This window comes from Fukomys damarensis, unplaced genomic scaffold (genome assembly GCF_012274545.1).
Source record: "Fukomys damarensis isolate Sample0158 unplaced genomic scaffold, DMR_v1.0_HiC HiC_scaffold_22, whole genome shotgun sequence".
Lineage (NCBI taxonomy): Eukaryota > Metazoa > Chordata > Mammalia > Rodentia > Bathyergidae > Fukomys > Fukomys damarensis.
Window position 1 is genome coordinate 25,724,023 of NW_022900934.1, and position 26,988 is coordinate 25,751,010.

The following is a 26,988-nucleotide window of genomic DNA, read 5'->3' on the forward strand; positions in this document are numbered from 1 at the left end:
TTTTTTTTTTTTTTTTTGGTACCAGAAATTGAACTCTGGTCCTTGCGCTTGCAAAGCAGGCAATCAAACCGCTGAGCTAGATCCCTTTCCCACCTCCTCAATTCTTTTTGATGCATGTATCCACAATGTTCCTTGAAACGTATGTTCTGTAATGTGTGTGTGTGTGTGTGTGTGTGTGTGTGTGTGTGTGTGTATACCTATTTGTGGGTGTTGAGGATTGAACTCAGGGCCTGGTATTTGCTGAGTATGTGTTCTACCATGAGCCCCATCCCCAACCTTTCATAATTTCTTTAATCAGCCTCCTTTTAATAGACACTTCAGTTGTCTTCAGCTCTTTGAGTGAACAGGGTTTTCAAGGAGCAGTTTTGTGTGTGTCTGGAGCAGATCTGAAGGATATTACTAAGAATTACTAGGGAATTACCAGGTCAAGTGGCATGACCATTTCGACAGTAAGCACAGCCTACAGAAGCGTCTGTTTGCCAGGCTGCCCCCACACACTACTGTCCTCATGGTGGGGCCTGTCTGCTTCCTTGTCCCCTATCAGTGCTGGAACTTCTGTGTTTGCTGTTCTGCTAAGTGAAATTGCTGTCTCTTTGTTTGGCTGATTTGCATCTCTGGTCTGGAATGACCTTGAGCACCTCTTCTAGAGTTACTAAGGAGAATAGTTAAGATTTTGATTTGCGTGGACAGTCATGGGTAGGTGAGTGTTACAAGGAGAGGAAGCTATACAGGGAGAATTATTTAACAATTTTGTGCTGTGCACTTATGTTTTTTAAGATGCTGTGACAATGCAAAACCCTGCAAGGAATTTTCTCTACCAAGTTTGTATTGTTTATCAAGACTGAAGATTCCAGGTGCCCCAGGCAGGGTTTCAGGAGGAGCCTCAGAAGTTGAGAACCCAGCTACCTAGTTCTCTTTCTCTTCCCTTCCTTCCTTCCTCCTTCTTCCTTTTCTTTTGCTCCTGCTATTTAGCCTCTCTTTTTCTCCTCTTCCTCCTCCTGCCTCTTCCCTTACCCCCGACCCCAAAGACTCAGGGTCTTGCACATGCTATAGAATAATTTTGAGTTTTTAAAAAATTGATAAGATTAGGGCCTGGGATTTGGCTCAGTGGTTCCACCACCTGCCTTGCAAGTGCAAGGGCCTAAGTTCATTCCCTGGTATCAAGAAAAAAAATTGATAAGATTATATGCATTCACCATGTACAACGTGGTTTGAACTATATGTACATTGTAAAATGGTTAAATCTGAGAAACAAATACATTACCTTACAGAGTTATCTTTTTCATGTGTTTTGTTTTGTTTTGTTGAGACAGGATCTCAATGAGTAGTTCAGGCTGGCCTCATACACACTGTATGGCCCAGGCTGGCTTTTAACTTGCAGAGATTCTCCTCCTAAGTGCTGGATTACGGGCATGTGCAACTATGCCCAGCCTAAAAACTTTATTTTGGGGCAGGGTCTTGCTAAATTTTCCAGGATGCCCTCAAAACCTGTGTTCCTCACTGTCTTGTGAAATATTGGTTGTTATCTGCCTTTTCCTTTTCTGTTTTAAGGTGCTGGGTCTTAACCCAGGGTCTCACACATGCTGGGCTTGCACTCTACCCCCGTGCTACACCTCAGCCAGTGAGTGCTTGGAAAGGCTTCCTCCACTCCAGCAGATGCTGTGTGTAAGGTGGCCGGTCACACTGGGGAGCAGCTGGGCACTGGGGCTGCTGCAGATCACCAGAGTAAAAAGAATAATATGAAAACTAAACAGTGAATGCCCCCCACCCTTCTCTGTCCTTCCCCACTCCAGCCAGACAGTTTTTCCTCCAGGGGAAGGAAACAGGTATTTCTGGTTTATTTTTTCTTGGCCTAACCATTACCAGAGTGTATTCCTTTTTAGACAGGGTCTTGCTAGGTAGCCTAGAGTGGCCTAGAATTCACTGGATAGCCCAGGCTGGCCACATCATGACCCTTCTGCCTCAGTTTCCTGAGTGCTGGGATTATAGGTGTACTATGTCTGGCTCCAGTTTCTAGCTTACTCCCCACCCCGCCACCCTGACTCAGGGGCCTTTTCACTGAGCTATATCCCAACCCTTTTTATGTCTTGCTAAATTGCCCAGTCCTGAATTTGTAATCTTCCTGCCTTAGCCTCCCAGACTCCTTAGATTGTAGGCACATGCCATACTATACGTCATCATATTATCATTAACTAGAGCATTAAGCATGCTGTATAGTAAATCTTTTTTTAATATAATTTATTTTTTATTTTATTTATTTGTGGTACCGGGGATCAAACTTGGATCCTTGTGCTTGTAAAGCAGGCATCGGAACCACTGAGCTAAATCCCCAGCCTGTAAATCTCTTGATGTTACTACTCGTATTGAAGTGAAATTGTGTGTGTGTGTGTGTGTGTGTGTCTGTATGTGTGTGTTTGTTTGAGGTAGTGCTCAGGATCAAACCTAGCTCCTGCCTGGTAGGTAATAGCACTATCATTAAGCTACATTCCTGGTTCCCGTAAATGTCCTGTTGTCCTTTGACTAATGACTCCCCATGTCATCCTACAACACACTGGCCTCTGATAACCACCATTCTCTCTGTAGTTCTGTTTTTCCAATTTTACGTATAAGTGAGATCATTTAGTAGTATTTGTCATTTAGTGTTTGTCTGTTTCACTTAATGTCCTTCAGATTCATTTATCTTGTTGTAAAGTATTCTATTTTTTTAATGGTTGAGTGATACTCTGTATATATACCCAACATTTTCTTTATCCATTGTGCATACTTAGATTGAATCATATCTTGGCTGTTGTGAGTAGTGCTGTAATACACATAGGAGTAGAGCTCTCTCTGATGCACAGATTTCTTTCCTCTGGATGTATCCCCAGTTCCCACCCTCAACCCCTAACTCCAAGCCTTCCCCATAAGCACTGTCTTGCTGAGCTGCATCACTAGCCTCTTTCAACTTTGTGTGTGTTTGTGTGTGTGTGTATGTGTGTGTGTAGTAGGGATGGAACTCAGGACCTTGTGCTTACGAGGCAGGCAGCAGAACCTCTGAGCTAAATCCCTGGCCCCTGTTTCACTTTTTTGTTTGTTTGTTTGTTTTTGGTACCAGAGATTGAACTCAGGCCCTCACTGAACCACTGAGCTACATCCCCAACCCTTATTGTGGTTTTGATTTGCATTTTCCTGATGACTAGTTATGTTGAACATTTTTTCATATACCTGTTGGCCATTTGTATGTATTCTTTTGAAAAATGTTAATGGGCTGGGATGTAGTTCAGTGGTACAGTGCTTGCCTAGCACGTATGAGGTCCCAGGTTCAATTCCTGGTACTGCCAAAATAAGAAACTAAGGCAGACGTGGTGGCACACACCTGTAATCCCTGCACTCGGGAGTCTGAGGCAGGAGGAACACTGAGTTCAAGACCAGCCTGGGCTACATAGTGAGGTCCAGGTCAGTCTTGACTACATAGTGAGACCCTGTCTCAAAAAAGAAAGAAAGAAACAAAGAAAAAGGAAAACGTCATGCTAGGTATGGTGGTGCACACCTGTAACCCCAACCCTTAGGAGACTAACACAGGAGGATTACAAGTTCCAGGCCAGCCTGGACTATATAGGGAGACCTTGTCTGAAACATTTAAAAAAAAAAAGAAAGGAAAAGACAAATATCCATTCAAGTCTCTTGCCAATATTTAAAATTGGGTTTTCTCCTTTTATGGAGATATTAACCCCTTATCTGATACATTGTTTACAGATATCTTATCCAATTCTTTAGGTGGTCTCCCACCCTGTTGTTTCCTTGAGGTAGGGTCCCTTTCTTGTTGGGAGGGTCTGATGTCTAGGCAGCAGGGTTTTGAGGGATAAGGATGGTTTGGGAAAGTGGAGATAGGGGTAGGGGTCAGTAACAGCCCAAGACCAGATTAGTTGAAGTTCCACTGGAGAAGAGGGAAACGGGGGATGGGACCTGACAAGGTTAAAGTGGAGTCCAATACTAGGCTGAGGCCTACAAATGGAAATGTGGATGGTCAGTAATGAACAGCCCCATTTTTTAGAAGGCCCTGAGTAGCACAGGAAATACAGTCAGAGCTGACAGTTACGCAGATTTGCAGGGGAAAACATTAAAGAAATAAAGGAAAAAATATAGATTGGGGACAATTTTTTACCAGTTCTTGACTGCACATGTTTTTTGTTTATTTTTGAGACAGGGTCTCACTATGTTATCCAGGCTGATCTGGAACTTGCTTCATATACCAGGCAAGGTTCAAACTCAAAGATCCTACTTCTTCAGCCTCCTGAGTGCTGGGATTGATTATAGGTGCCCACCACCACAGGCATTGGTGTTCTGGTTTTCACGACATAGAGTTAGCAGTTATATAATGCTAATACTCAATGTCTTAAATGGTATAGAAAGATGATCCCTGGATCGACATTGGTTAAAAAAGTTTCCAGATAACATTTCCTTAGAATTTAAAATGTATATATTGGCCAGGTATAGTAGTGCATACCTATAATCCCAGCACTCAGGAGGCTGAGACAAGAGGATCACTGTAAATTCAAGGCCAGTTTGGACTACATTGTAAGTTCAAGACTATCCTGAACTACAAAGCAAGACCCTTTCTCAAAACTCCAACCAACCAAATAAATAAATAAATTTTAAAAATTTATATATTCTTTGACCTAGGATACTTTTTTTTGGGGTACAGTATAGGGATTGAACCCAGATTCTTTTTTGGATACCAGGGATCAAACTCAGGACCTTGCTCTTGTAAGGCAGGTGTGGTGCCACTGAGCTAAATCTCTGACCCTTGTTTTTATTTATTTATATATATTTTTTGGTACCAGGGATCAAACTCAGGACCTTGCACTTGTGAGTCAGACAGCGGAACCACTGAGCTAAATCCCTGGCCCCCTTGTTTTTTATTTTTTGAAACAGAGTCTTGCTATGTAACTCAAGCTGGCCTTGAGCTCACAATGTATAGCTCAGGCTGGCCTCAAACTCAAAGTAATCCTCTTGCCTCAATCTCCTGAGTGCTGGATTGTAGGCATGCATCATCATCTTTTTTACATTGTTATTTTTTTTTAAATTGTGTGTGTGTGTGTGTGTGTGTACATGTGTGTGTTTGTGCATATTTTTATTTACAAAGTGGATGCTGCATTACAAACGCATGATATTTTTTAAAATTTTGAGACAGGCTCTCACTAAGTCACCAAATTTCTAGGCTGGGCTCATCCTTTTTTGTTTTGTTTTTTAAGAGCATATGTTAGCATTAACCACTTGAGGCAAGTGGACTTCGGAGGGCGGCTTAGGAGAGAGGTTTTAGTTTATATTACTTTGTATTAATTGGGTCTTTTCAAACCTTTGTACATGTATTACTTTCAAGTTTTTCTGCCCTAATTTTGTATTTTTAATTGGCTTTTACTTGTGGTACTGAGGACCAAATTCAAGGTCTTGAGTATTCTAGGCAAGTGCTATATGCTGAGCTATACCTCTGGCCACTTAGTTTTTCTTTTTTCTGTGTGTGTGTGTGTGTGTGTGTGTGCACACACACATGCGTGCACAGGATAGTTTTATATTTTAAGATGGAATGCTTTTTATTGATATTTTCAGACAGCATCTTGCTATGTAGCCCAGTCCTCCTTGCTTCAGCCTCCCAAGTGCTGGAATTCCAGGTGTGCACCACTTAGCCTAGCTAGAAGTTCGTAAATAATGTAGCACTCAGCAGGTACTGTATATGTCGAGTTCAGTATATCAAAGCAGAAGGGGCAGATACCTTTGACAGTCATACTACACATGCAACTTTAAGGACTTTCAGCTGAATAGGTCTTACAATCATTCATTCATTCAGTTTTTTAAGATTGGGTTTCACAGGCCAGGGATTTAGCTCAGTGGTGCCGCCCGCCTGCGTCTGAAGGGCAAGGTCCTAAGTTTGATCCCCGGTACCAAAAAAAAAAAAAAAAGATTGGGTTTCACTATGTAGTTCAGACTAGCCTTGAACTGATGGTGATCCTCCTGCCTCAGCCTCCCGAGTGCTGAGGTTACATGCATGTACCACCATGCCTAGCTGTTTGTTTTTGTTTTTTTGTTTTTTGTTTTTGGAGACAGGGTCTCCCTTTGTAGTTCAGCCTGACCCTGAACTCATATGTAGCCCAGGCTGGCCTTGAACTCCCCGTGATCCTCCTGTCTCAGATCCTCCTGCCTCAGCCCCCAGAATGCTGGGATTATAAGCATGTGCCACCAAGCCTGGCTGCTTTTTTTTTAATGTTATGTGGTTCTTGGAAAGTGGATCAAATGGGTTAGTGACTATAATTAAGGCTACGCTAATTGCCATCATTTGTGCTAAAAGCTTTTCGTATTCTACCTTTAGTTAATATATTGCTTTTGTGTGTTGGAGGGGGTGTTCCTGGGGACTGAGCCCAGGGCCTTTGCACTGAACTAACTCCTCAACCCTATTTATTTATTTATTTAGACAGAGTCTCATTAAGTTGGTAAATTGACCAGGCTGGGCTGGAACTTGAGATCCTCCTGCCTAACCTTTTCATCTTCTTTTTTTGAGACAGGGTCTCACTGTGTAGTTGAGACTGACCTGGAACTCACTGTGTAGCTCAGGCTGGTCTCGAACTCACAGTGATCCTCCTGCCTCAGCCCCCCCAGATGCTGGGATTGCAGGTGTGCACCTCCATGCCCTGGCTATTTTTCATCTTCTGATAAGGGCACCAGCCCTGTGGAGTTAGAGTCCTAGTCTTGTGACCTTTATCACCTCAGCGGCTGCCTTTAAGTCCAAGCACTTTGGGAGGGAGAACTTCAACAGAGGAATTTCTGGGAGGCCCAAATCCTCAATCCCTAACAAAACAGCACTACTAAAAAGATTAATGTGCACAAAACGAGATATTCCTAGACAGACAGTGAGTGTGTTACAATGAAATGTTGACAATTAAAATCGCCCAGTGTCTTGCCATACAGAAGTAACTGGTTTGGGATGGGTTTTGTTTGTTTTTGTCTGTTTTGTGGCAGCCCTGGGGAATTGAACCCAGGGCCTAGGGCCTGCTGTGAAGTGCTCCACTGCTGGGTCAAACCCCAGCCCTGTAATTGCTTTCAGTGTTTTGGTGATTTCTCCTTTCAGATCTTTCTCTGTGTGAATTTGGACCCTAGACATGTATGTCCACCTACACACATGATCCGTTGATGTCTTCTAAGTATCCCAATAAAATATTTGTGCTTTTCAGGCAGTATATTGATGTGAATGTATTGACACTGATATGGTAGTATGAACATTTATAACTTTGGTGATCAGAATAGGTATCAGGGGCTGGGGATTTAGCTCAGTGGTTCTGCCGCGTGCCTTGCAAGCACAAGGACTTGAGTTTGATCCCTGGTACCAAAAAAAAAGAATAGGTATAAAAAGCATGGTATGATGAAACACACCCATAATCCCAGCACTCAAGAGGCTGAAGTAGGAAATCATGAATTTCAGGCTGGTTTGAGATACATAGCAAGTTGAAAGCCAGCCTGTACTACATAGCAAGACCCTGTCCCCCCAGCAAAAACAAAAAACAAAAAAACAGCAGGTGAACTGAGGCAAGAGGATCATAAGTTGTTGGGGGTTTGGTTTGGTTGGTACTGGGGATCAAACTCGGGTCCTTGCACTTTCGTGGCAGCCGGTGGAACCACTGAGCTAAATCCCTGGCCCTTGTTTTGTTTTTTTTAGACAGGGTCTTGCTTTATATTTCAGTCTGGCCCTGAACTCACTATGTAGACCACGCTGGCTTTGAACTTGTGGCAATCCTCCTGCCTCAGCCTCCCAAGTACTGGGATCACAGGCATGTGCCACCACGCCTGGCTAAGTCTCACAAGTTTTGAGCCCAGCCTGGGCAACTTAGCAAGTTAGACCCTGTTTCAAAAATAATGAAGAGCAGGCTGGGGATTTAGCTCAGTGGTCCTGCCACCTGCCTCAAAGCATAAGGTCACAAGTTTGATCCCCAGTACCAAAAAATAAAAAAATAAAAGTTAAAAATGGAGAAAGGACTGAAAGTGTAGCTCAGTGTGAAGGCCCTGAGTTCATTCCCTAGTACCAAGAAAGAAAAACCAAAGAGGAAGCAGCAGCAGAAGCAGTATCAGCACCTGTTCTTACTTTCTCTCAAAAGATCTGTGATGGGAGGAGCCTGGTACACTGGCCCTAGAGTAGGGATTGTACTACTAATGTTCTGTGCTGTTCTCTTTACAGCAGTTCTCAGCCCTGACAGAAGTACTTTTCCAGTTCCTAACAGAGCCCAAGGAGGTAAAGTATTCTGTGATAAAGAGAGACCCCAAGCATTGGCCTGTGCACCCAAGGAGCTCAGACAGTGAAGGCCTGCTGTTTGCTATTCCCTCTACAGGTGGAAAGGTTTGTGGCTCAGCTCTCTGAATTTGCCACCGCTAATCAGATCAGTCTTGGCCCCCTCAGAAGCATTGTGAAAAGCCTCCTTCTGATTCCAAATGGTGAGTAGCCTTCTGAGCAGCTGTGGGAGGAGCTGTTACCTGAGCATTCCTTAATTCCGGGTAGTCATTCCAAGTGTACCTTGGGCACTGCCTCAGAGTGTCAGTCATGAGCCAGACCGGGGAGGGAGGCCTGGCCAGTAGGGAATTGTAATGTCCTTGGGCCTCCAAAGCCGTGGATCCAACCAGCCAAGGCTGAAAGTATCTGAAGACATTTTTTTCCCTTGTATTCCCTACACAGTACAGTGTAACTACTGTCTGTCTATGCAGTATTTACAGTGTATTGGGTATTATAAATCATCTAGAGGTGGTTTAAAGCAAACAGGAGCTGTGTGGGGGTTGTATGCAAACACATTTTGCATGTTGCATCTGCATTTTGGTATCGTAGGTGGTCCTGGACAGTCCTCACAGGAAGCCAAGGGAGAACTGTCTAATGCAACAGGAGTGCTGTGCAAAACAGCACGCTGCAGCACTCCGTCTACATCCTGGACTCAATCCCCAGATTATTCTTGTGTCTTCCACATAAGAGATGGAAATGGAGGGTAATTAATCATTTACACACCACCCCCTTCCCGAGATTGAACCTAGGGAGTGCTGAGCTACATCCTCGGCCTTTTTTTTTTTTAATTTTGAAAAGGGAGTCTCCCTAAGTTGCCCAGGCCAGGCTCAAACTTGTGATCCACAAGGTCTTGAGTTTGATCCTTGATACTAGAAAAAAAAAAAACAAAAACCAACAAAAGATGTGTGATCCTCCCACCTCACCCTACAGAGGAGCTGGGCCTCTAGGTGTATGCCCCTGTGCCCAGCCACATCACACACTTTCAATGCAGTGCAGGGTTCTAGAGAGTCAAGTGACAATCCCAGGCTGGGGGTTCACTCAGCGGTAGAGCTCGTGCAGAGTATGTATGAGATCCTGGCCTCCATCCTCAGCACCACGGGAAAAACAGAAGGCGAGAGTCAAGGAGGGTTTTATGTGTCTGGCTAAGGATCTAAGTTAAGACCTTGTGCTTGCTAAGCAGGTGCTCTTTATGTATTGGTAGATCAGGTAGCTTTTAGGACTATGTTTCAGTATCACATTATGAGATAAAACTTTCCTTCACTTAATGTGAGGATCTAAATCACTTCTGACTAGTTAATGTTGGGAAGCTTTGCAGATTCTCAAATTAAGATCTCTGGTTTGGTTTGCTGTACTTCTCAGTTAGCTCTCAATAATTTCTGTTTCTTTTACTTTCCTTTTCTGCAGGGTCTTCTGGCTTGTATTCTCCATTTCTTTTTGTTTGTTTGCCTTATTGTGTTTTGCTTTGTTTTTTAAGACAGGGTCTCACTGTGTAGTTCAAGCTGGCCTTGAATTCACAGCCTCAAACTCAAAATGACTCTCCTGCATCAGCCTCCCCAGTGCTGGGATTACCGGGCTATGTAGTGAATTCAAGGCCAGCCTGAACTACACAGTAAGACCCTGTCTCAGAAATACCGCCCCCCAAGGGGCAACCCACTTTCCGGTCCCCCTTCTGTCTCTGTTAGACAGAAGCTTTCTTTTCCTCAATTAATTTTTCCTACTCTTAACCTCCGTTGTTCCTAGAATTCATTCTTCGATTTTAGAGAACACAAACTCACATTTTGGATATCTAGAATGTTTGGGAGTTACATCTCTTCTCCTTATATCATTTTGGAGGTCTTCCACCAAGATTATTGGTCGGAGTATTTGGTTCAAGGCATTTCCCCCCTCTGTGGCTGTTGGATTTAAAGACAAAGCTTCCAGAATGAGGCTGCCAAACTCCAAGCAGTCGTACAAATGGAACTAATGACAAATGTGCTAGATTTCTTTTCCTGGGACCCACCAGATTGACCTTGTAAACAGCTCATAACTGCTAGACTGTACGAAATGACTTCTGTGTTGGATTCTGACCTCCTTATCCTCTTTGTGAACTATATTCACAGCAATGCTGTGACCTTATAATTTGGCCCATGCATTCTTAACTGTTTCTTTGGCTTTGTCTCCTCCAGACTTAAAAGCTACACAGCTACTAAGATGACAATGCCAGGCACCTACCAAAGGCCTTTAGACAGACGCTCTGTAGAGTAACTGTAACTGCTGATCACAGCTATGCCCCTCTTCAGCTGGAAGCAGGCAGAGCTGTCTGCCCCCTTTCCCCCCTCACAGTGGCTGGGGTACTTCTTCAGATGGGGAATATTGCAGATAGGTAAGTTAATTAGATCTCTGTAGGAGGTTAGACAGGGCTGTCCTCAAGGAGCCAACACAGCAAGAAGCCAACAGGGAGGACAATCAAGCCACATCCACTGAAGGCCAGAATTGTAAAAGGAGAGAAAGGACTATACCCTTGTGCTTCCCCTGGGGATGAATAGCAGTGATCAATATTCTAAATAGGTTTCAATCACCTGGGTTGGGGGCCAAGGTGGTAACCCAGCCTTTCCAGGAAATATCCCTGACCCCTACTCTTACTGAAAATCCTTGTATGAGCTTGCTGTGTGTCTTGTTCCCCATTTGACCCCATTTAATCAATATTACCTGGGTGACTGTACTTGTAATCTTACTGGTTGGTCATGGTTTTGCCCCACCTCATGTCCACCTTGTAGCTTCCCATTTTGTACTCACCTTACCACATTGCTTTGCTGTATAAAATATCTTTGAAAATTAGGATGAGCAGGCAACCCACTTTCTGGTCCCCCTTCTGTCTCTCTTCGACAGAATCTTTCTTTCCCTCAATAAATTTTTCCTACTCTTAAAAAAAAATACCCCTCAAAAAAGATACTCCTCTCAACATGTATCAACCAGTGGTCAGATCCTATCATTTAGTCTACATCCACCCCTTCTTACTGCTTTCCAAACTGGATTATTTTATTTTATTTTTATTAGTACATCTTTGTTGTACATAAAGATTACATTCATCACAGGGATCTGGTACACATAACACATCTTAATTCTCTTTCCTTCCCGTCTCTCCTCCCCTCCCTCTGTCTCTAGAACCCCAAAGTGGATTAAAGTAAATGTCAGACATATCTTTTCATCTCATCTTCCTGGAGTTAACCACCACCGTGCTGTTATATCTGGAAGGAAAATATTCAGCATATAAGGCATGGGAGTATCAGATTCATTGAGCTAAGTCTCACAGTATTGCTAACCTGACCCTGCTCTATTGTTTTTTCTCCAGCACTTTTCACCTTATACTCTATATGACTTATGTGTTTCTTCCCCCTGCCCCCTCTTTGGTACTGAGAATTGAACTCAGGACCTTGCTCCTGTGAGGCAGGTGTGGTGCCACTGAGCTACATCCCCAGCCCTGTGGAATTTACTTGTTATATTACTATGAAGGTCTTTTGCTTTTCGGTCATTTATTTTGCCCCATACTGGGGGTTGAACCCAGTGCCTTCACATTGAGTCATGTCCTTTTTTTTTTTTTGGTACTGGGGATTGAACTTGGGACCTTGCACTTGTGAGGCAGGCGGCGGAACCTGAATTATGAGCTAAATGCCTGGCCCCAACCATGACCTTTTTAATTTTTTGTTTTGAAACAAGGTCTTGCTGAATTACCCAGGCTGGAATTGAATGGATGGTCCTCCTGCCTCAGCCCCGCAGAATATTGAGAGTCCAGGCTGGCATGTGCTTGGTCTCTGACTAAGTCAGTAAATTTGTGTTGAAGGAATTTCACTGGCTGAGTGAGATTCCTTCTCTGCCCATCAAGGTCACCTTAGTTCCTCTAAAGCTAAAATTTAATACTTATCTTCAAGATAGCCCTTTTTTGAAGTTTAATCTGGTTGTCCTATCAGCCTACAGCTTTTTGTTTTTATCTCCACTTGAATTATGCACATACCGATTCACCATCTTGGATCTTCGGGATCTAGTTTCTTCAGTCAGTTTACTGAGGATAGTAGATAGATCTTCTTTGTCCTCAGTTCCTGGCACTGTCTCTAAACACAGGCGTCCCAGTCATACTCATGAACCAGGCCTAGTGGTACATGCCTGTAATCACAGCTCGTTGGGAAGCTGAGGCAAGAGGACTGTGATTTTTTTTTTTCCTCAGTGTTAGGGATTGACCCAGCACCTTCACACTGAGTTACAACCCTTCCCTTTTTTTATATTTTGAGGCAGGGTCTTGCTGAACTGCTCAGGCTGGGCTTGAATTCACAATCTTCCTGCCTCAGGCTCCCACAGTGATCTCCCACTGTGACCTCTCTTCCACGTGGACTCACTGGCACACTTGGTTTCGGGGACAGTGACAGCTGGATGAATGGCGTCACCCTCCCCTCCAGTCTCCTGTCTCCTCCTCCAGGAGTTTTCACCAAGATTCCCTTACACAGGATGAAGACAGCATGGCTGTCTTGTGACTGATCTTTGCTTAGACTAAAAGAATCACCAAGAAAAAAGCTGAGAAAGGAGTTAAGGACTTGAGGCCTAAGCCAGGCACGATGGCACTGTTTTGAACCATGGATTGTACGTGCGTGACTATCCCATCGGGCAGCTTGTATTACTGATGGTAGAAGTGGGACAGTCGTGCGTGTACCACTGGTGATTCAAATTGCCTGGCAGCAAGACAGAATTATGGCCCCATCATGAATGTGTTAATCCTAGCAGTGCAGTGGCTGAGACAGGAGAATCCTGAGTTCAAGGACAGCCTGAATTACATAGTGAGATCCTATCTTAAAATACACAAAAGCAACAAAACATTCAAGGTCTAGTATGAAGCAAATATTTTTTGTTTTGTTTTTTGGTTTTTTGAGGCAGGGTCTCACTATGTAGTTGAGACTGACCTGGAACTCAATATGTAGCCCAGGCTGGTCTCGAACTCACAGCGATCCTCCTGCCTCGGCCTCCTGAGTGCTGGAATTGCAGGCGTGCACCACCACGCCCAACAAAGCAAATATATTTTTAATGGTAACTACTCTTTCTTTTCCTTTTTGTTTTTGTTTTTTTGGAGATAGGATCTCACTACATAGCTCAGGTTGGCCTCAAACTCACAATTGATCCTCTTTCCTCAGCCTCCCTAGCACTGGGATAACAGGTGTGTGCTACCACACCTGGCTACTTTTTTTTTTTTTTGAGATAGGCTGTCACTATGTTGTCCAGGCTCACCTTGAACACATGACTTAACTGATCCTCCTGCCTCCTCCCAGGTTAAACAACTTTACTATATGTGCTGCTGAAGCAAGCACAGTTAGAAGGACAGAAGGAAGAAAATACAAGTTGGCTGGGGGTATAACTCAGTGAGTCGCAGAGCAGTTGACTACCATGTTTGAGATGTATGAGGCCCTGGCTTCCATCCCAGCAACACAGAAAAAAGAAAAAAAAAAAAAGAGTGGTGGCTCATGCGTATAATCCCAGCACAAAGGACACTCAGGCAGCAGGATTGAAAATTTAAGATCAGCCTGGCCAAAATAGTAAAATCATGTCTGAAAACAAAATGAAATAAACAAAAACCAGCATGCACAGTAAGGCCTATGAGATTTATTTTGTATTAGGTATTCTAAGTCATTTAGAGATGATTTAATTGTTTTTGGTATCAGGGATTGAACTCGGAACCTTGTGCTTGTGAGGCAGGCAGTGGAACCATTGAGCTAAATCCCTGGCCTCTGATTTAATTTTTTTTTTCTACCAGGGATTGAACTCAGGACCTTGCACTTTTGAGGCAGGCAGGGTCCACTGAGCTAAATCTCCGGCCCTATCTAGAAATGATGTAAAGCACAGGAGGATGTGCACAGGTTACGTGTGGAATCTGTAACGTGTTATGGAATGGACTTGAGCATTCATGGGTTTTGGAGTCCTAAAACCTAGATACTAATGGATGATTGTATTTTGCAAAGTGGCTCATCGAGAGCTACCTCATTCTTCTTCTTTTTTTTTTTTAATCTTATTGAGTTTATTGGTAGTTTTTAAGTATACAGAACAGTTGCATTCGTCGTTGGGATCTTGTACCTTTCCATGACAGATCTTGGTTCTCATTTTTTCCCATACCCCTGCCCTCCCATCACTCCTTCCACCCTTCTCTATTTACTAAGACTTTGTTTCCATTTACTTTATTCTTCTTAAAGGATGCATAGTATTTTGTTGCATGGATTTCTTCGTTCCACATGTTTTCATTTTATCCCAATCAATAAGTAGTGCTGGGCATTTTTCTAGGAGCTTGGGACATAACAAAATGAGCCAAATCTTTTTTTAATGGTACTAGGTGCTGAATCCAAGACCTTTATACCAGGCTACGTCCCCAGCCCTTTTTAATTCTTTTAAGACAGGGTCTTCCTAAATTGCCTGAGCTGGCCCAAACCTGCCGGAGGAGCTGGGATTACAGGCATGTGCCACCATATCCAGTGCCAAGTCCTTGTTCTCACTGAACTGACGTCCTCGTACTGAAAGTGATGACAGCTGTATGGCAGAGTCAGGTGGTTGTAAATACAGTGTGGAAGGACACGGCAGTATGAGGATATGAATGAGAGGCTGTGCCACTGTAAGCAGATGGTCAGGTATCTGTACTGATGAATGGAGATTCAGCTGGAGGCCTGAGTGAAGCGAGGGGATGAGCTGTGTGTGGATTCGAGGAAGTGTGTTCCCAGCAGCGAGAACTGCAAGGGCCAATGCTCTGCGGTAGGAGCCGCCCCGGCTTAACATGAGACCAGCGGAGTAAGCGGAGGAGGCGTGGGGAGTCCAGGCCGCGTGGGTATTGTAAAGCCTTCAGAAGTTACTGTGAACAAAATAAGGCATACTAGAAGGCTTTGAACACAGAGACACAGTTTAAGTTGTCTGTGTGTGATAGTGACACTGGCGTTTGAACTACATCCCCGACCCTTTTTATATGTTTATTTCGAGAGAAGATATTGCTAAATTGCCCAGGCTGCCTTCAAACTTCTCCTGCCTCAGTCTCTTAGTAACATAAAGCAGTCTGTACCACTACACCTCGCCATTGTTTTTCCCTCAGTGCTTAAGTGCTGGAACGGAACCTGAGGCATTGCACATGCTAGGGAAGCACTGTACCCCTGAGCCGTGTGCCTAGTGCTGACTTAACTTTTAAAATCACATTGGCTGAATCGCTTCTCGGCCTTTTGGCTAAGATCAAGTGTAAAATCACATTGGCTGCCTGTCAGAGTGGCACATTCTGAGGCAGGAAGATCATTGGGAGTTCGAGGCCATTTGGGCTACATGGTGAATTCAGAGCCGGCCTGAACTGCTTAGTAAGACCCTGTCTGAATAAACTAAAACATAATAATAACCAAAATAAAATCACGTTGGTAAATTTTGTACCATGACACATTCCTATAGTCCCGCCCCGAGCAATTTAGTGAGACCCTTCTGAAAATAAAAGGTGGAAAGGGCTGCGCATGTGTAGCTCAGTGGTAGAACACCTGCCTCGCATGTGCCAGGCCCTAGGCTAAATAAATCCCCACAACCATGAAAAAAAAATCCCATTGATACACAGGGGTACTGTGAATGCACCAAAACCAACACCCAATTATTTATGACTTTTATCCCTGCTCCCTATATTGCTAAAGAGTTTCCAACATACATCTCAGCACACTTATGCTTTGGGGGTCATATCTGTTGGATAATCTCTTGACAATGCAATATATGCATTTGCCGGATTTTCTCCTAGAAAACCTTGATCTTTTTTATCTTCATGTCCTGGTACATTAAAGATTCCAATAATAATCTTCACTTCACAATATTTTGGGATCTTCTAGCAAAATCTTGGAACTTGAGTTGGAGTAGAGCACTTGATTAGAACGTGTGAGGCCTTGGGTTGGATCTCCAGCATCACAGAAAAATTAAATAAATGTAAAACTTGGGTCTGAACTGGATATGCACATGTAATTATGAGTTGATTGGGTTGGCTAGCTCCCATCTCAAGAGCCTTTGTGGCTGAGGCTTCCTGGGGTCTTGCCTTTTTAATTTCCCTATCTTTCCTTGCTCAGTCCAGTTTTGGAGACAAAAGATCTCTTTGTTTAAGGGATTGAGTTTACAGGCACAACAGCCTTTAGGGTTTTCTTCTCTGGAGAGAGGTTGGGGGTGGGGACTTAGACATAGGTTCATTTCAGAGCTCTCCCTTTATAGTGATGGACGACTTCTTATTCCTTAATTAATCATCTGGTAAGTTGGAAGGAGAAAAAGTTAACATGGGTGTCAAATTGTGACTCTGGACTGTGGCCCCCAAGTTTAAATGTTGAGACTGCTGGTAAAACTTTGTTTTCAGGAATTGGAGCCTAGAGAGAACAAAGCTGTCCCCATGGGGGAATGTTCCCAGGACTTGGAGGTGGAAGGCATGACAGACAGCACCTCTGTATGTGGCCTGTGAATGTATAGGTCAGACTGTTGGCCCATCTTGTTGTTCTGCATAAAAGCTGATTTCCCGGGACAGCACTGCACAGGAGACTTCAGTGTGGATGGAAATGGCCTGTAATCTATACCATCTGGTATAGCAGTCACTGGTCGAATGTGCTGTTGGAGCACTTGAAATAGCTAGTACAACTGAGGGCTGGACTTTTAAATTTTAGTTGAAATGTAAGTGACCATATTCAGCAAGTAGCCACTCACTGAATCCGGTGTCTCCTGTGCATGTTAAGAGATAGATAACTGTGTTGCAGAGGAACAAACCTAGTTTCAGAAGCTCATCTTCTCCCCTGCTTGAGCTCTTCATGGAGCAAGTCCCTTCTGTCATCTGTGTCATATAGGTTGTGCCTGTCAAGTCCTTATTGCCAAATGATTCAGTGATTTGCCCTTTTTTGAGACTTCTCTCCCTCCTCCCAGGTGCCTTGAAGAAGAGTCTCACGGCCGAGCAGGTCCGGGCAGATTTCATAACTCTGGGTAGGTCATGGTCCAGGGCTGCTATGGAGAGCACCTGTGCAGCTTTTCATTGTTATTGATCCTCTTGTTCCCTTACAGGTCTCAGTGAGGAGAAAGCCACGTACTTTTCTGAAAAGGTATAGTTCCTTTTAATCAAAGTTAAGATCCTTGTCTTTTATTTCACAAAAAAGAAAAAAAAATGGAAAAGACAACCAAAGCAAACCCACCAATGCATTTCATTTGGTTCCATGTGAATGATATATGTAGATATAGATATATAGCTTTTAACCAGCACTATATTTTGCATCTCTAATTTTTTCCCTCTGATTTGATTTAGTATAAATGTCATACAGTTTTTGTTCCAACATAGGCAAATCTTGGAATGAAAGGAAGCATTTGTATGTTTTGCTGCTGCTCTGTCCCCACCCTCGCCCCAGGTGCGTGGGTCCAGGCTGAGCCCTCGGTGCTGCACTCTTCCCACCATCTGTAGAAATACCACATATGGCCGGGCAGTTGGACTTTCCAACGCCGTTATGACTTTGGCTCTTTACTCTTGCTCCAGTGGAAGCAGAACGCCCCTGCCCTTGCTCAGTGGGCGGTAGGTCAGACCCTGATGATCAACCAGCTTGTCGATATGGAATGGAGGTTTGGAGGTAATGGTCCCAGGTCACGTGACTTATGTGGGTTGGGTTGCAGAGTCTTTTGGGGATCCTTAGTGGGGGACGTGTCGTTAGTCGCACACAGGAGTGGAACCTGCAGCTGCCTTGTGTATGCTGACCATCTCCATCCCATGGTCCTTCCCAGGGTTGACTTGCCATCCTCATACATGACCCTTCGTCTGCTGGCCCACCTGCAGAATTGCTGTTCTTGGGAAGTCCCCAGCCAGTCACTTATTATTTTTTTCTTTTGTGTCACAGTAACATCTGGGAGCAGTGAATTGGAGAAAGTGGGAAGTATTTTTTTACAAGTAAGTCTCTTCTTAATCTTTGAAAATGGGGAGTTTTTGTTTTTTTTTTGTTTTTTTTTGGTACCAGAGGTTGAACTCGGGCCCTTGTGCTTGCAAGGCAGGTGGCAGAACCACTGAGCTAAATCCCCGGCCGCATAATGGGGTGATTTTTTGACTTGGTAAAAACATACTAAATCTGAGCTGAGTGTGGAGCTATGCATACCTGCGATCTTAGTACTCAAATTCAAGCTTAGCTTGGGCAATTTAGCAAAACCCTGTCTCAGAATAAAAAAGAAAACAGGGCTGGAGATTTGACTCAGTGGTTCCGCCACCTGCCTCGAAAGCACAAGGGCCCGAGTTCAATCTCCGATACCAAAAAAAAAAAAAAAATCAAAAAGAGCCAGGCATGGTGGTGCATGCCTGTAATCCCAGCACTCAGGAGGCTGAGTGAGGCAGGAGGATCGCCGTGAGTTCGAGACTAGCCTGGGCTACATAGTGAGTTCCAGATCAGTCTCAACTACATAGTGAAACCCTGTCTCAAAAAACCAAAATAAATAAATTAATTTTTAAAAAATCAAGCAAAATTTTAAAAGAAAACAATAACAATAACATAGAAAGGCTATGGATATCACTCACTGAGAAAGCCCTAGGTTCATATCCTAGCACCAAAACAAAATAGGATTTAAATCTAGCGGGCATAGTGGTGTACACCTGTAATTCTAGCTGCTTGGGAAGCTGAGGCAAGAACATAGCAAGTTTGAGGCCAACGTGGGCAATTTAGAAAGACTGTCTCAAAATAAAAAAAGGTTTCAGTGTAGCTCAGTGAGAGATTGCCCATAGCCTAGCCTCAGTACTATATATATATTTTTGGGAGGGGGAATGGGGATCGAACTCGGGTCCTCATGCTGGCAAGGGAGACAGCAGAACCAGTGAGCTAAATCCCCAGCCCTATCCTCAGTACTATAAAAATAAAACAAAAAAGGTTTGAATGTTCTTATAATCATAGAAACTGTTAGAATTTAGTGGTCAACAGTCCAGACTGCTTCTGTGGATTCTCAAGTTGGAAGCTGGGTGACGGGGCCCAGGACCGTTGCTTGGTGGCAGAGTAAATGTTTAGCAGACAAGGGGCTCTGGGATGGTTAAATTAGGTGGTCAGGTTTTTCAGCATTTCTTTGCCCAGTTGTCATTATTTTAATTTAAATATTTTCTCTCTCTCTTTTTTAATAATTAGTTAAAGTTGGTGGTTAAGAAAGGAAATCAAATTGAAAATGTGTATATAGGTGAGTCTGGATTTCATTTGAGCCTTTCCACTTCTCTGTTCTCTTCAGTCGGTTGGGCTGGTGTGGTCAGGACAAACCACCTCTCACAAGAAAAGCTCGCCACCAAGCTGTGAAGGAGCCATTCCCCTCTCTTCTGCTTTCTTTTTGTACTGGGGATTGAACTTGGGGCCTGTGGCTTGTAAGGCAGGCGGCGGTACCACTGAGCTAAATTCCCGGTCCAGCCTTCCTGCCTTTTCTTGTAAAGAAATGTTACTAAGGCACCAGCAGGTTGGAGATCACACAGGTGAAGAGGATTTTGGGGAAAGGGAATGGTAGGGGAATGGCTAGAATTCAGCAGACTGCGGAGCAAGACTCTCTTACTGTAGAGGTCACACGGTGAATGAGGTCCTTTCATCCCCTGTGCTGTAGAGTTTGGCCATTTTATTTAATTTTTTGGTTTTTTAGTGCATGTTTGTAATACAGAATAGTGGTGTCCTTTGGGGGGACTGGTACATGTGTATAATATAGCTTGACCGTTTTCAGTCCCTTTATGAATGTGCCATTGAATGCCACACCCACCCCTTTTGTGAAGCTGAGATCCTTCTATGGCCAAGGCTCTCAGCTGTTGTATTCTGATCAATTACCCATCAAGAGCAGTTTAGATCCACTAAGCCAAAAGAGGTAAAAACCCAGGCTAGAGTGCAGCTCAGTGGTACAGCACTTGCTTGGCATGCATGAGGCCCTGGGTTCCATCCCAGCACTGAAGGAAAAAAAAAATCTTTGGGTGGAAAAGAATTTTCCTGGGTGATTTTGTGAAGTTGGAAACACCTAACTGAAGCCGAATTTTCTTTCCCCAGAATTAACTTTGCCTCAGTTCTACAGCTTCCTGCACGAGATGGAGCGAGTCAGAGCCAGCATGGAGTGCTTCGGCTGATTGCTGTCCCCTGTCCCTTCACCAGGGACTGCTCCCAGGGGCACCTCCCGCAGGCCCATGGGCTCTCCTTGCAGTTATCTTGGGAGCCCAGGTGCAAAAGGTTTCTGAAAAACAACAGGATTAAGTACTTAACAGGCCTTGCACAACTTCCCTGTAAATGCCTCGTTAAGGGAACCACCACCACCTGTCTTCCAGGAGACTGTTCTGGATTTTCTGACAGGCTATGGCATCTCTGATTCACCAGTGAAAATAAAAGTTCCAAAGTAAACAAACAGTCCCATGATGCAAAGCGACCCACTGATCACCTCTCCCCTCCCAAACGCAGAGCTGGTTTCTGGGTGAGGGAGAGGCAGTATGGATGAGGCATGTGGAGGGCTCCATCCATTTCTATATGTTCTGCATTTGTGGTGCTGGTGCCTTTGCCAGTCAGGTGTTACTGGGGTGCCTGTGTACAGACCTGTTTGGTCTTCTCCGGAAAGAACTCTGTCCACTCTTCTGGTTTTGCCCTGTTGCACTGTAGTGACACAGGCCTTTAGTGGCTATCTTAGCTTGTTTTGGTTCCAGTTGACCACCTCTGTTGATTAGGTGATGAATAAAAAAGGCTTTAAAGATGAGGTGCAGAAACACAACACTCCAGATGATGAGGCAGCAGGTTCACAATTTTGAGTCCAGGGTTCAACCCCCAGTATCCAAAAAAAAGGAAACAAAAGGATGAATCAAGCTGTCTTTCTGCATGGGTTGAAGAGTCATCTACGATCCAGAGAATACTGCTATTGTCTTCAAAATTATCTTCCTAAGGCCTGGAGTGGTGGCGCACACCTGTCTCCCCGCACTTAGAAGGCTGAGGCAGGAGGATCACTGTGAGTTTGAGGCCTGCCTGGGCTACCTAATGAGTTCAAGGCCAGCCTGGAGCTAGACCTTGTTTCCAAAAAATAAAAAAGGGGTGGAGATTTAGCTCAGTGGTTCAGCTGCCTGCCTCGCAAGCACAAGGACCTGAGTTTGATCCCCCGTACCAAAAAATAAAAAATAAATGTAAAAAACCTATCTTCCTAGTATTGTTAAAGGCTCAGTCTCCAGTGAGATTATATGTGGTCCAAAATTGGAATTTATAAGAGCAGGTCAGGTAATAGGATTAAAGATATCATGAAAAAAGCTCTGCATATGAATATCCCCAGTTTATCACATGGGTTTTCTTCTCTTCCCTCCTCAGAATGTCACGCAGCTTTGGATAGATGACCCATACCCATGCCACAAAAGGTCCAGGGTACAGTTGCTTCCTTTGCCATGCCTGTTCCCTAGTTACCTCTTTCTCTTTCTCAGAGGCAGCCATGGTTAGTAGTTTATTCTATATCGTAGAGATACTTCCTGCATTTGCTGATCTATGTGCATATAGTTTGATTTTTTCTTCCCCCACAAATTGAAGGACGCTATATACACCATCCTACATCCCATTTTTTCCCTTGGAGATCGTTGCAGATGGGATCATAGAGAGTTGCCTCATTCTCTGTAACAAACATACCTGTATCTTCAAATGGATGATTTATTTAACCAGTTTCCTGCTGGTGGGTGTTTGATTTATTTCCATTCTTTTTCTCTTATAAGCACTACTACAACAGAATCTTGAACAGTGTATGTCATTTTGCACACATAGAAGTGTTTTTTTTTTTGTTTTGTTTTGTTTTTGTACCAGGGATTGAACTTGGATCCTTGTGCTTGCAAGGCAGGCATCCGAACCACACATAGAAGTAAATAAGGTGAATATCGATGGATATGTTATTGCGGGGTCATAGAGTAAGTGCATTTATCAGAGTATAAAAAAAGCTGGGAAGAGCACCTACCCACCCAGCACACACAAGGTCCTGGGTTCAATCCTCAGCACCAAAAGGGGGCAAAAACTCCAGGTCAACCAGGTGAGAAGATGCACACCTGTGTAATCCCAGCTGGGGTTACAGGGAAGCCAAAGCGGGAGGCTTACAAATTTGAGGGGCAGCTTATTGAGACCCTGTCTCAAAATAAAAAATAAAAAGAGCTGGGGATGTCAGCACAAAGGCCCCAGATTTAATCTCAAATACTGCTTTAAAAAGTATAAGCCAAGTGTGGTGGCGCAGGCCTGTGATACCAGCACTCGGAGGCTGAGGCAGGAGGATCGCTGTGAGTTCGAGACCAGCCTGGGCTACATAGTGAGTTCAGAAATCCAAAAGAGAGAGAGAGAGAGAAAGAGAGAAGGGAAGGAAGGTATAAAAGAGAATTAAGCAACCATCTCCCATTTACTTAGTTCCCCTGCTGCCCTCCTCTGTCAGAACTGTTACTAGCTGCTTAGGTACCCTTCCAAAGGCTTCCATGTAAACAAAGGGATTTTTATTTATTTCTTTAAATATATCATTCATTATCATTTTTTTTTTCATTTGGATCTGGGGATTGAACTCCGGACTTTGTACTTGCGAGGCAAGTGGCGGAACCACTGAGCTAAACCCCTGGCCCTTTATTTCTTTATTTTTTGAGGCAGGGTCTCACCATGTAGTCCAGGGATCCTCTTGCCTCAGCCTCTTGGGATCTGAGGTTACACATGTGTTCCACCATGCCTGGCTGGAGTTTTTATTTTTCACCATTTATCTTACTACACAAGTGACTACACAGCATGCACACTGATCTTATTTAGGTTGGAGATCTTTTCGTATCAGTGATAGAGTCTGGATCTCTTTTTATGGCCAAGGTTATTTTGATGTGTTGATGGGTCGTGACCAGACGTGTAGTTTTGCTAAATGTGCCAGCGTTAATAATGCCAGAATCAGTAGAACGTGGATGTGTACGTGTACGTGTGTGTGGAGAGTTCTTTTCTCCAGTTCTGGTGATTGAACCCAAGAGTGTGAGTTACATCCCCAGCTCTTTATATTTTGTATTTTGAGATAGGGTCTTGCTGAATTGCTCAGGCTGGCCTCAAAATTGGCCTCCCAAGTAGCTGGAATTACAAGTGTTTTGCCACTAGGCATGGCTAAGGTCAGGCTTTTTGTAATAAGGCCTTTAACTGATTAGGTAAGATCTACCCACATTGTAAAGGGGAGCCTGCCTTATTCGGAAGTCCACCAACTTAAATATTAATCTCATCTGAAAAGCACCTTTAGAAACATCTAGAATAATGTTTGACCAACTATCTCCTTTTCCTCCCATTTCTGGGAATTGAACTCAGGGTCTTTGCACTGAGCTACATCCTTAATCCTTTTTTATTTTATTTATTTGTTTGTTTATTTATTTAATGGTACTGGGGATCAAACTCAGGTCCTTGCACTTGCAAGGCAGGTAATGGAACCACTGAGCTAGATCCTGGCCCTCTTTTTTATTTTTTCATTTGAGACAGGGTCTCTCTAAGTTGGTAAATTGCCCGGCCTGGGCTTAGTCTTGTTATCCTCCTCCCTCAGCTTCCTAGAGTAGTGGGATACTGGTGTACACCACCTTGACCAGCACTGATCAACATTTGAGTAAGTCCAGCCAGACTGACACAGAATTAACCATCATGGTACAAAAGGGACCCTGCAGATTGTTTCAGTTTAGGCTTCCATCAGCAAGTCTGCAAGTCTCAAAGAAGAACAACTCGGAGAGCTGGGGATTTAGCTCAGCAGTTCAGTGGCCTGCCTTGCAAGCGCAAGCACCGGAGTTCAATACCCCAGTACCAAAAAAAAAAAAAAAAAAAAAAGGAACAACTCAGTACCTTTAGGAGTGTCCAGAGATAGCCCCAAGGTGTCCTAGAGCGGTGAGAATATAACGTAAAAAGAATTCACGGGAGGTCAGAACAGGAATATGTAAAGTACAATCCAGTTAAACCCAGTCAGGTTACAGAGGGGGAACTGAGCCCTGGAGTCTGAAACTGGTCCCTGGCCTGTGTTCAGGCAGAGCTTCCTGGTGACGTTTGGGCTCCTACTTGATTCAGAACTGGGATCCTGAGAGCCCACCCAGTGCTGAACCCACTTAGGAAGCCTTGGAAGAGCTGTACCCAACTGGCCCTAGGTAGAGTCTGACCAAGGAGCCCCTTGCCTGCATTCAGCTGTTTGCCTCAGTTCCTCTGGCTGACCCACCCAAGCCTTCAGCCCCGCTTACTGTGTGAGTATCTTTTTTTTTTTTGGTACCGGGGATCGAACTCAAGTCCTTGCACTTGCAAGGCAAGCGGCAGAACCACTGAGCTAAATCCCCGGTCCTGTGTGAGCATCTTTTATGCACTTCTCACAGCGCTGAGTGGCCTCCAGGATGAAGTTCAGGCCCATCTCCACAGCCTCCCAGCGGGCGTCCCATGCTGCAGCTGTCTGGCCAGGACCTCATCTGCCTCTGTTTCCCTTGGGCCTCTAGCGCATCCCCACACTTCTGGGGGTCTCAGCGCCAGCAGCATCCCTCAGCTCTGTGCTGCGGGGCCAAGGGTGTGGGCTCTGGAGCTGGACCGCCTGGGTGCCCATTTCCCTGTGTGTAAAATGGACATAGTCCTCATCTGACAATGCCCGAGTAACTGACCAGCGAGCTCTTCATTATCAGTGGTTTGTTTCCAGGGCTCTCTTCCTCGATAGCCTGTGAGGTACTTGATAGAAGCTGGTTTTCAGCTCAGGAAGCGCCGCACTTAGCATCCATTGGCCCCTGTCCTCCGCCATGACAGGACGGTTAGCACCCCTGCCTGGCTCTGGCAGGTGGGATCTGGGGAAGCTGGTTGGTCAGTTTTAACATGGAACCCACACAGGTCCGAATGACAAGGTGGCCGGGCTGGGCATCCATCTTCCGGGGCCCTTCCCAGAGCAGCGAGGCCACGGTCACTCTTGGAGCACCTCCTCACGGAGAACTGGAATTCTTCATTTTCTTGTCTTTGCAGTACTTGTGCGTGCTGTACCACTGAGCTATATCCCTAAGCTACTGGCACTTTTTTGTTTTTTTTTTGGAGACAGGGTCTCCCTGTTTAGCCCAGGCTGGCCTCAAACTTGCAGTGATCCTGCTGCCTCAGCCTCCCAAGTCCTAGGATTATAGGCATCCTATCTTTTCTATGCTAGAGTAGATTATATTCTCAATTCCTTTACAGTACTTCAGAGCCCATTATGAACTCCAGGAACTTCAGTTGCTTTGTTCTATTGGAATTTTGTCACAACTGTAATCCACTGGATAAGGAGCATTGATCCGGGCTGCAGGCTGCTAGGCAGGGATTTTGCAGTGCTGGATCTTTCTGTTAGCATTTCATCTTTGCAATGGTTCACTCATTCCTATTCTGTTTAGAGATCAGCTGTCCTTTCGTATAGTTTTGGGCTATAGCCTCTCTCTCCCTCCTCCCCTCCCCTCCCCCCACTTCATCTTCTCCTGCTCCTGCTCCTCCTTCTTCGTCTTCTTCCTTGTGTTCTGGCAGGAGGATCCAAATTTCAGCCCATCGTGGGCAATTTAGCAAGATCTTGTCTCAAGATAAAAAATGTAAAAAGGGCTAAGCATGTAGCTCATGTAGCTCAGTGGTAGAGCATTCCTGCGTTCAGTCCCCAGTGTCTGTCTCTCTGTCTCTCTCTCTGTCTGTCTCTCTGTCTCTCTCTCTCTCTCTCTCTATCTCTCTCTCACACACACACACACACACACACACACACACTTGCATTATAGAATGGAAATGGTCAGGACAGGAGAAGACAAGACTGTCCTGACTGAGTAGGGAAGGCAAGAGGAGGTTGTGTGTGTGTATTCACCTTTCAGTCTATATACATACATCTATACACGTGTGTGTGTGTGTGTGTGTGTGTGTGTATTTAAATGGTAGTGACAAGGAGAATCCCCAACAGCCCCAATGCCCAGCTGCTCCCCAGTGTGACCGGCCACCTTACACACAGCATCTGCTGGAGTGGAGGAAGCCTTTCCAAGCACGCACTGGCTGAGGTGTAGCTCGGGGGTAGAGTGCAAGCCCAGCACATGTGAGACCCTGGGTTAAGACCCAGCACCTTAAAAAAAAAAAAAGAAAAAGATAGCTGTGTGTAGTGTCACACACCGGCAAACTCAGCACTCTGGGGGCCTGCAGCAGGATGATAGCAAGTTTGAGCCCAGCCTGGGCAATTTAGCAACTAAGTGTGACCTTCTCTAAAAATAAAAATTTAAAAAGAGCTGGGATACAGCTCAGGACAAAGCCCATGAGTATAATTCCTGGTACCGTAAATAATAATTTTTAAAAAGATAAAATAATAATACTTTCTTAAAAGACTATCCTGTTTTTGTTTTTTTGTTTGTTTGTTTTTTAGTGTGGTTTGGTTTGTTTTTGCTTTCCATACTGGGAATCAAACTGGGGACCCTGTGCTTGCAAGACAGGTGTGGCACCACTGAGCTCAATCCCCAGCCCTTTTTAAGTTTTTTGAGAAGGGGTTTCACTACTGTAGTTCAGGATGGCCTCAAATTTATAGTGGTCTTCCCGCCTCAGCTTCCAGAGTACTGGAATTACAAGAATGCGCCACCACACCCAACTCAGGATTGTATTTTTTTTAACCTTTGTCTTACTTTACAAAGGCATTTCAGAATTTCTATGAAAAGTACAGTAGATAATCTTGGTGATATCTTGTATTTGGATGGCTGTGTTGCCCAGGCTTGCCTTCACCTCATAATCTTCCTGTCTCAGCCTCTC

At 44.4% G+C, this 26,988-nt stretch overlaps 1 protein-coding gene across 1 annotated transcript in view; it reads left to right on the forward strand.

The window, feature by feature from the left end:
- The window catches only part of Commd7 (COMM domain containing 7), a gene marked incomplete at its 5' end in the record, with an annotated part of 33,958 nt that extends 13,312 nt beyond the window's left edge, over window positions 1–20,646 (forward strand). Inside the window, 8 exons of the mRNA XM_033767105.1 lie at window positions 8,204–8,257; window positions 8,355–8,457; window positions 17,204–17,260; window positions 17,339–17,376; window positions 17,802–17,892; window positions 18,157–18,206; window positions 19,417–19,465; window positions 20,302–20,646. Coding sequence (XP_033622996.1) covers window positions 8,204–8,257; window positions 8,355–8,457; window positions 17,204–17,260; window positions 17,339–17,376; window positions 17,802–17,892; window positions 18,157–18,206; window positions 19,417–19,465; window positions 20,302–20,378 — 519 coding nt within the window. The remainder of the gene's footprint in view (window positions 1–8,203; window positions 8,258–8,354; window positions 8,458–17,203; window positions 17,261–17,338; window positions 17,377–17,801; window positions 17,893–18,156; window positions 18,207–19,416; window positions 19,466–20,301) is intronic.
- Window positions 20,647–26,988: the final 6,342 nt, after the last annotated feature.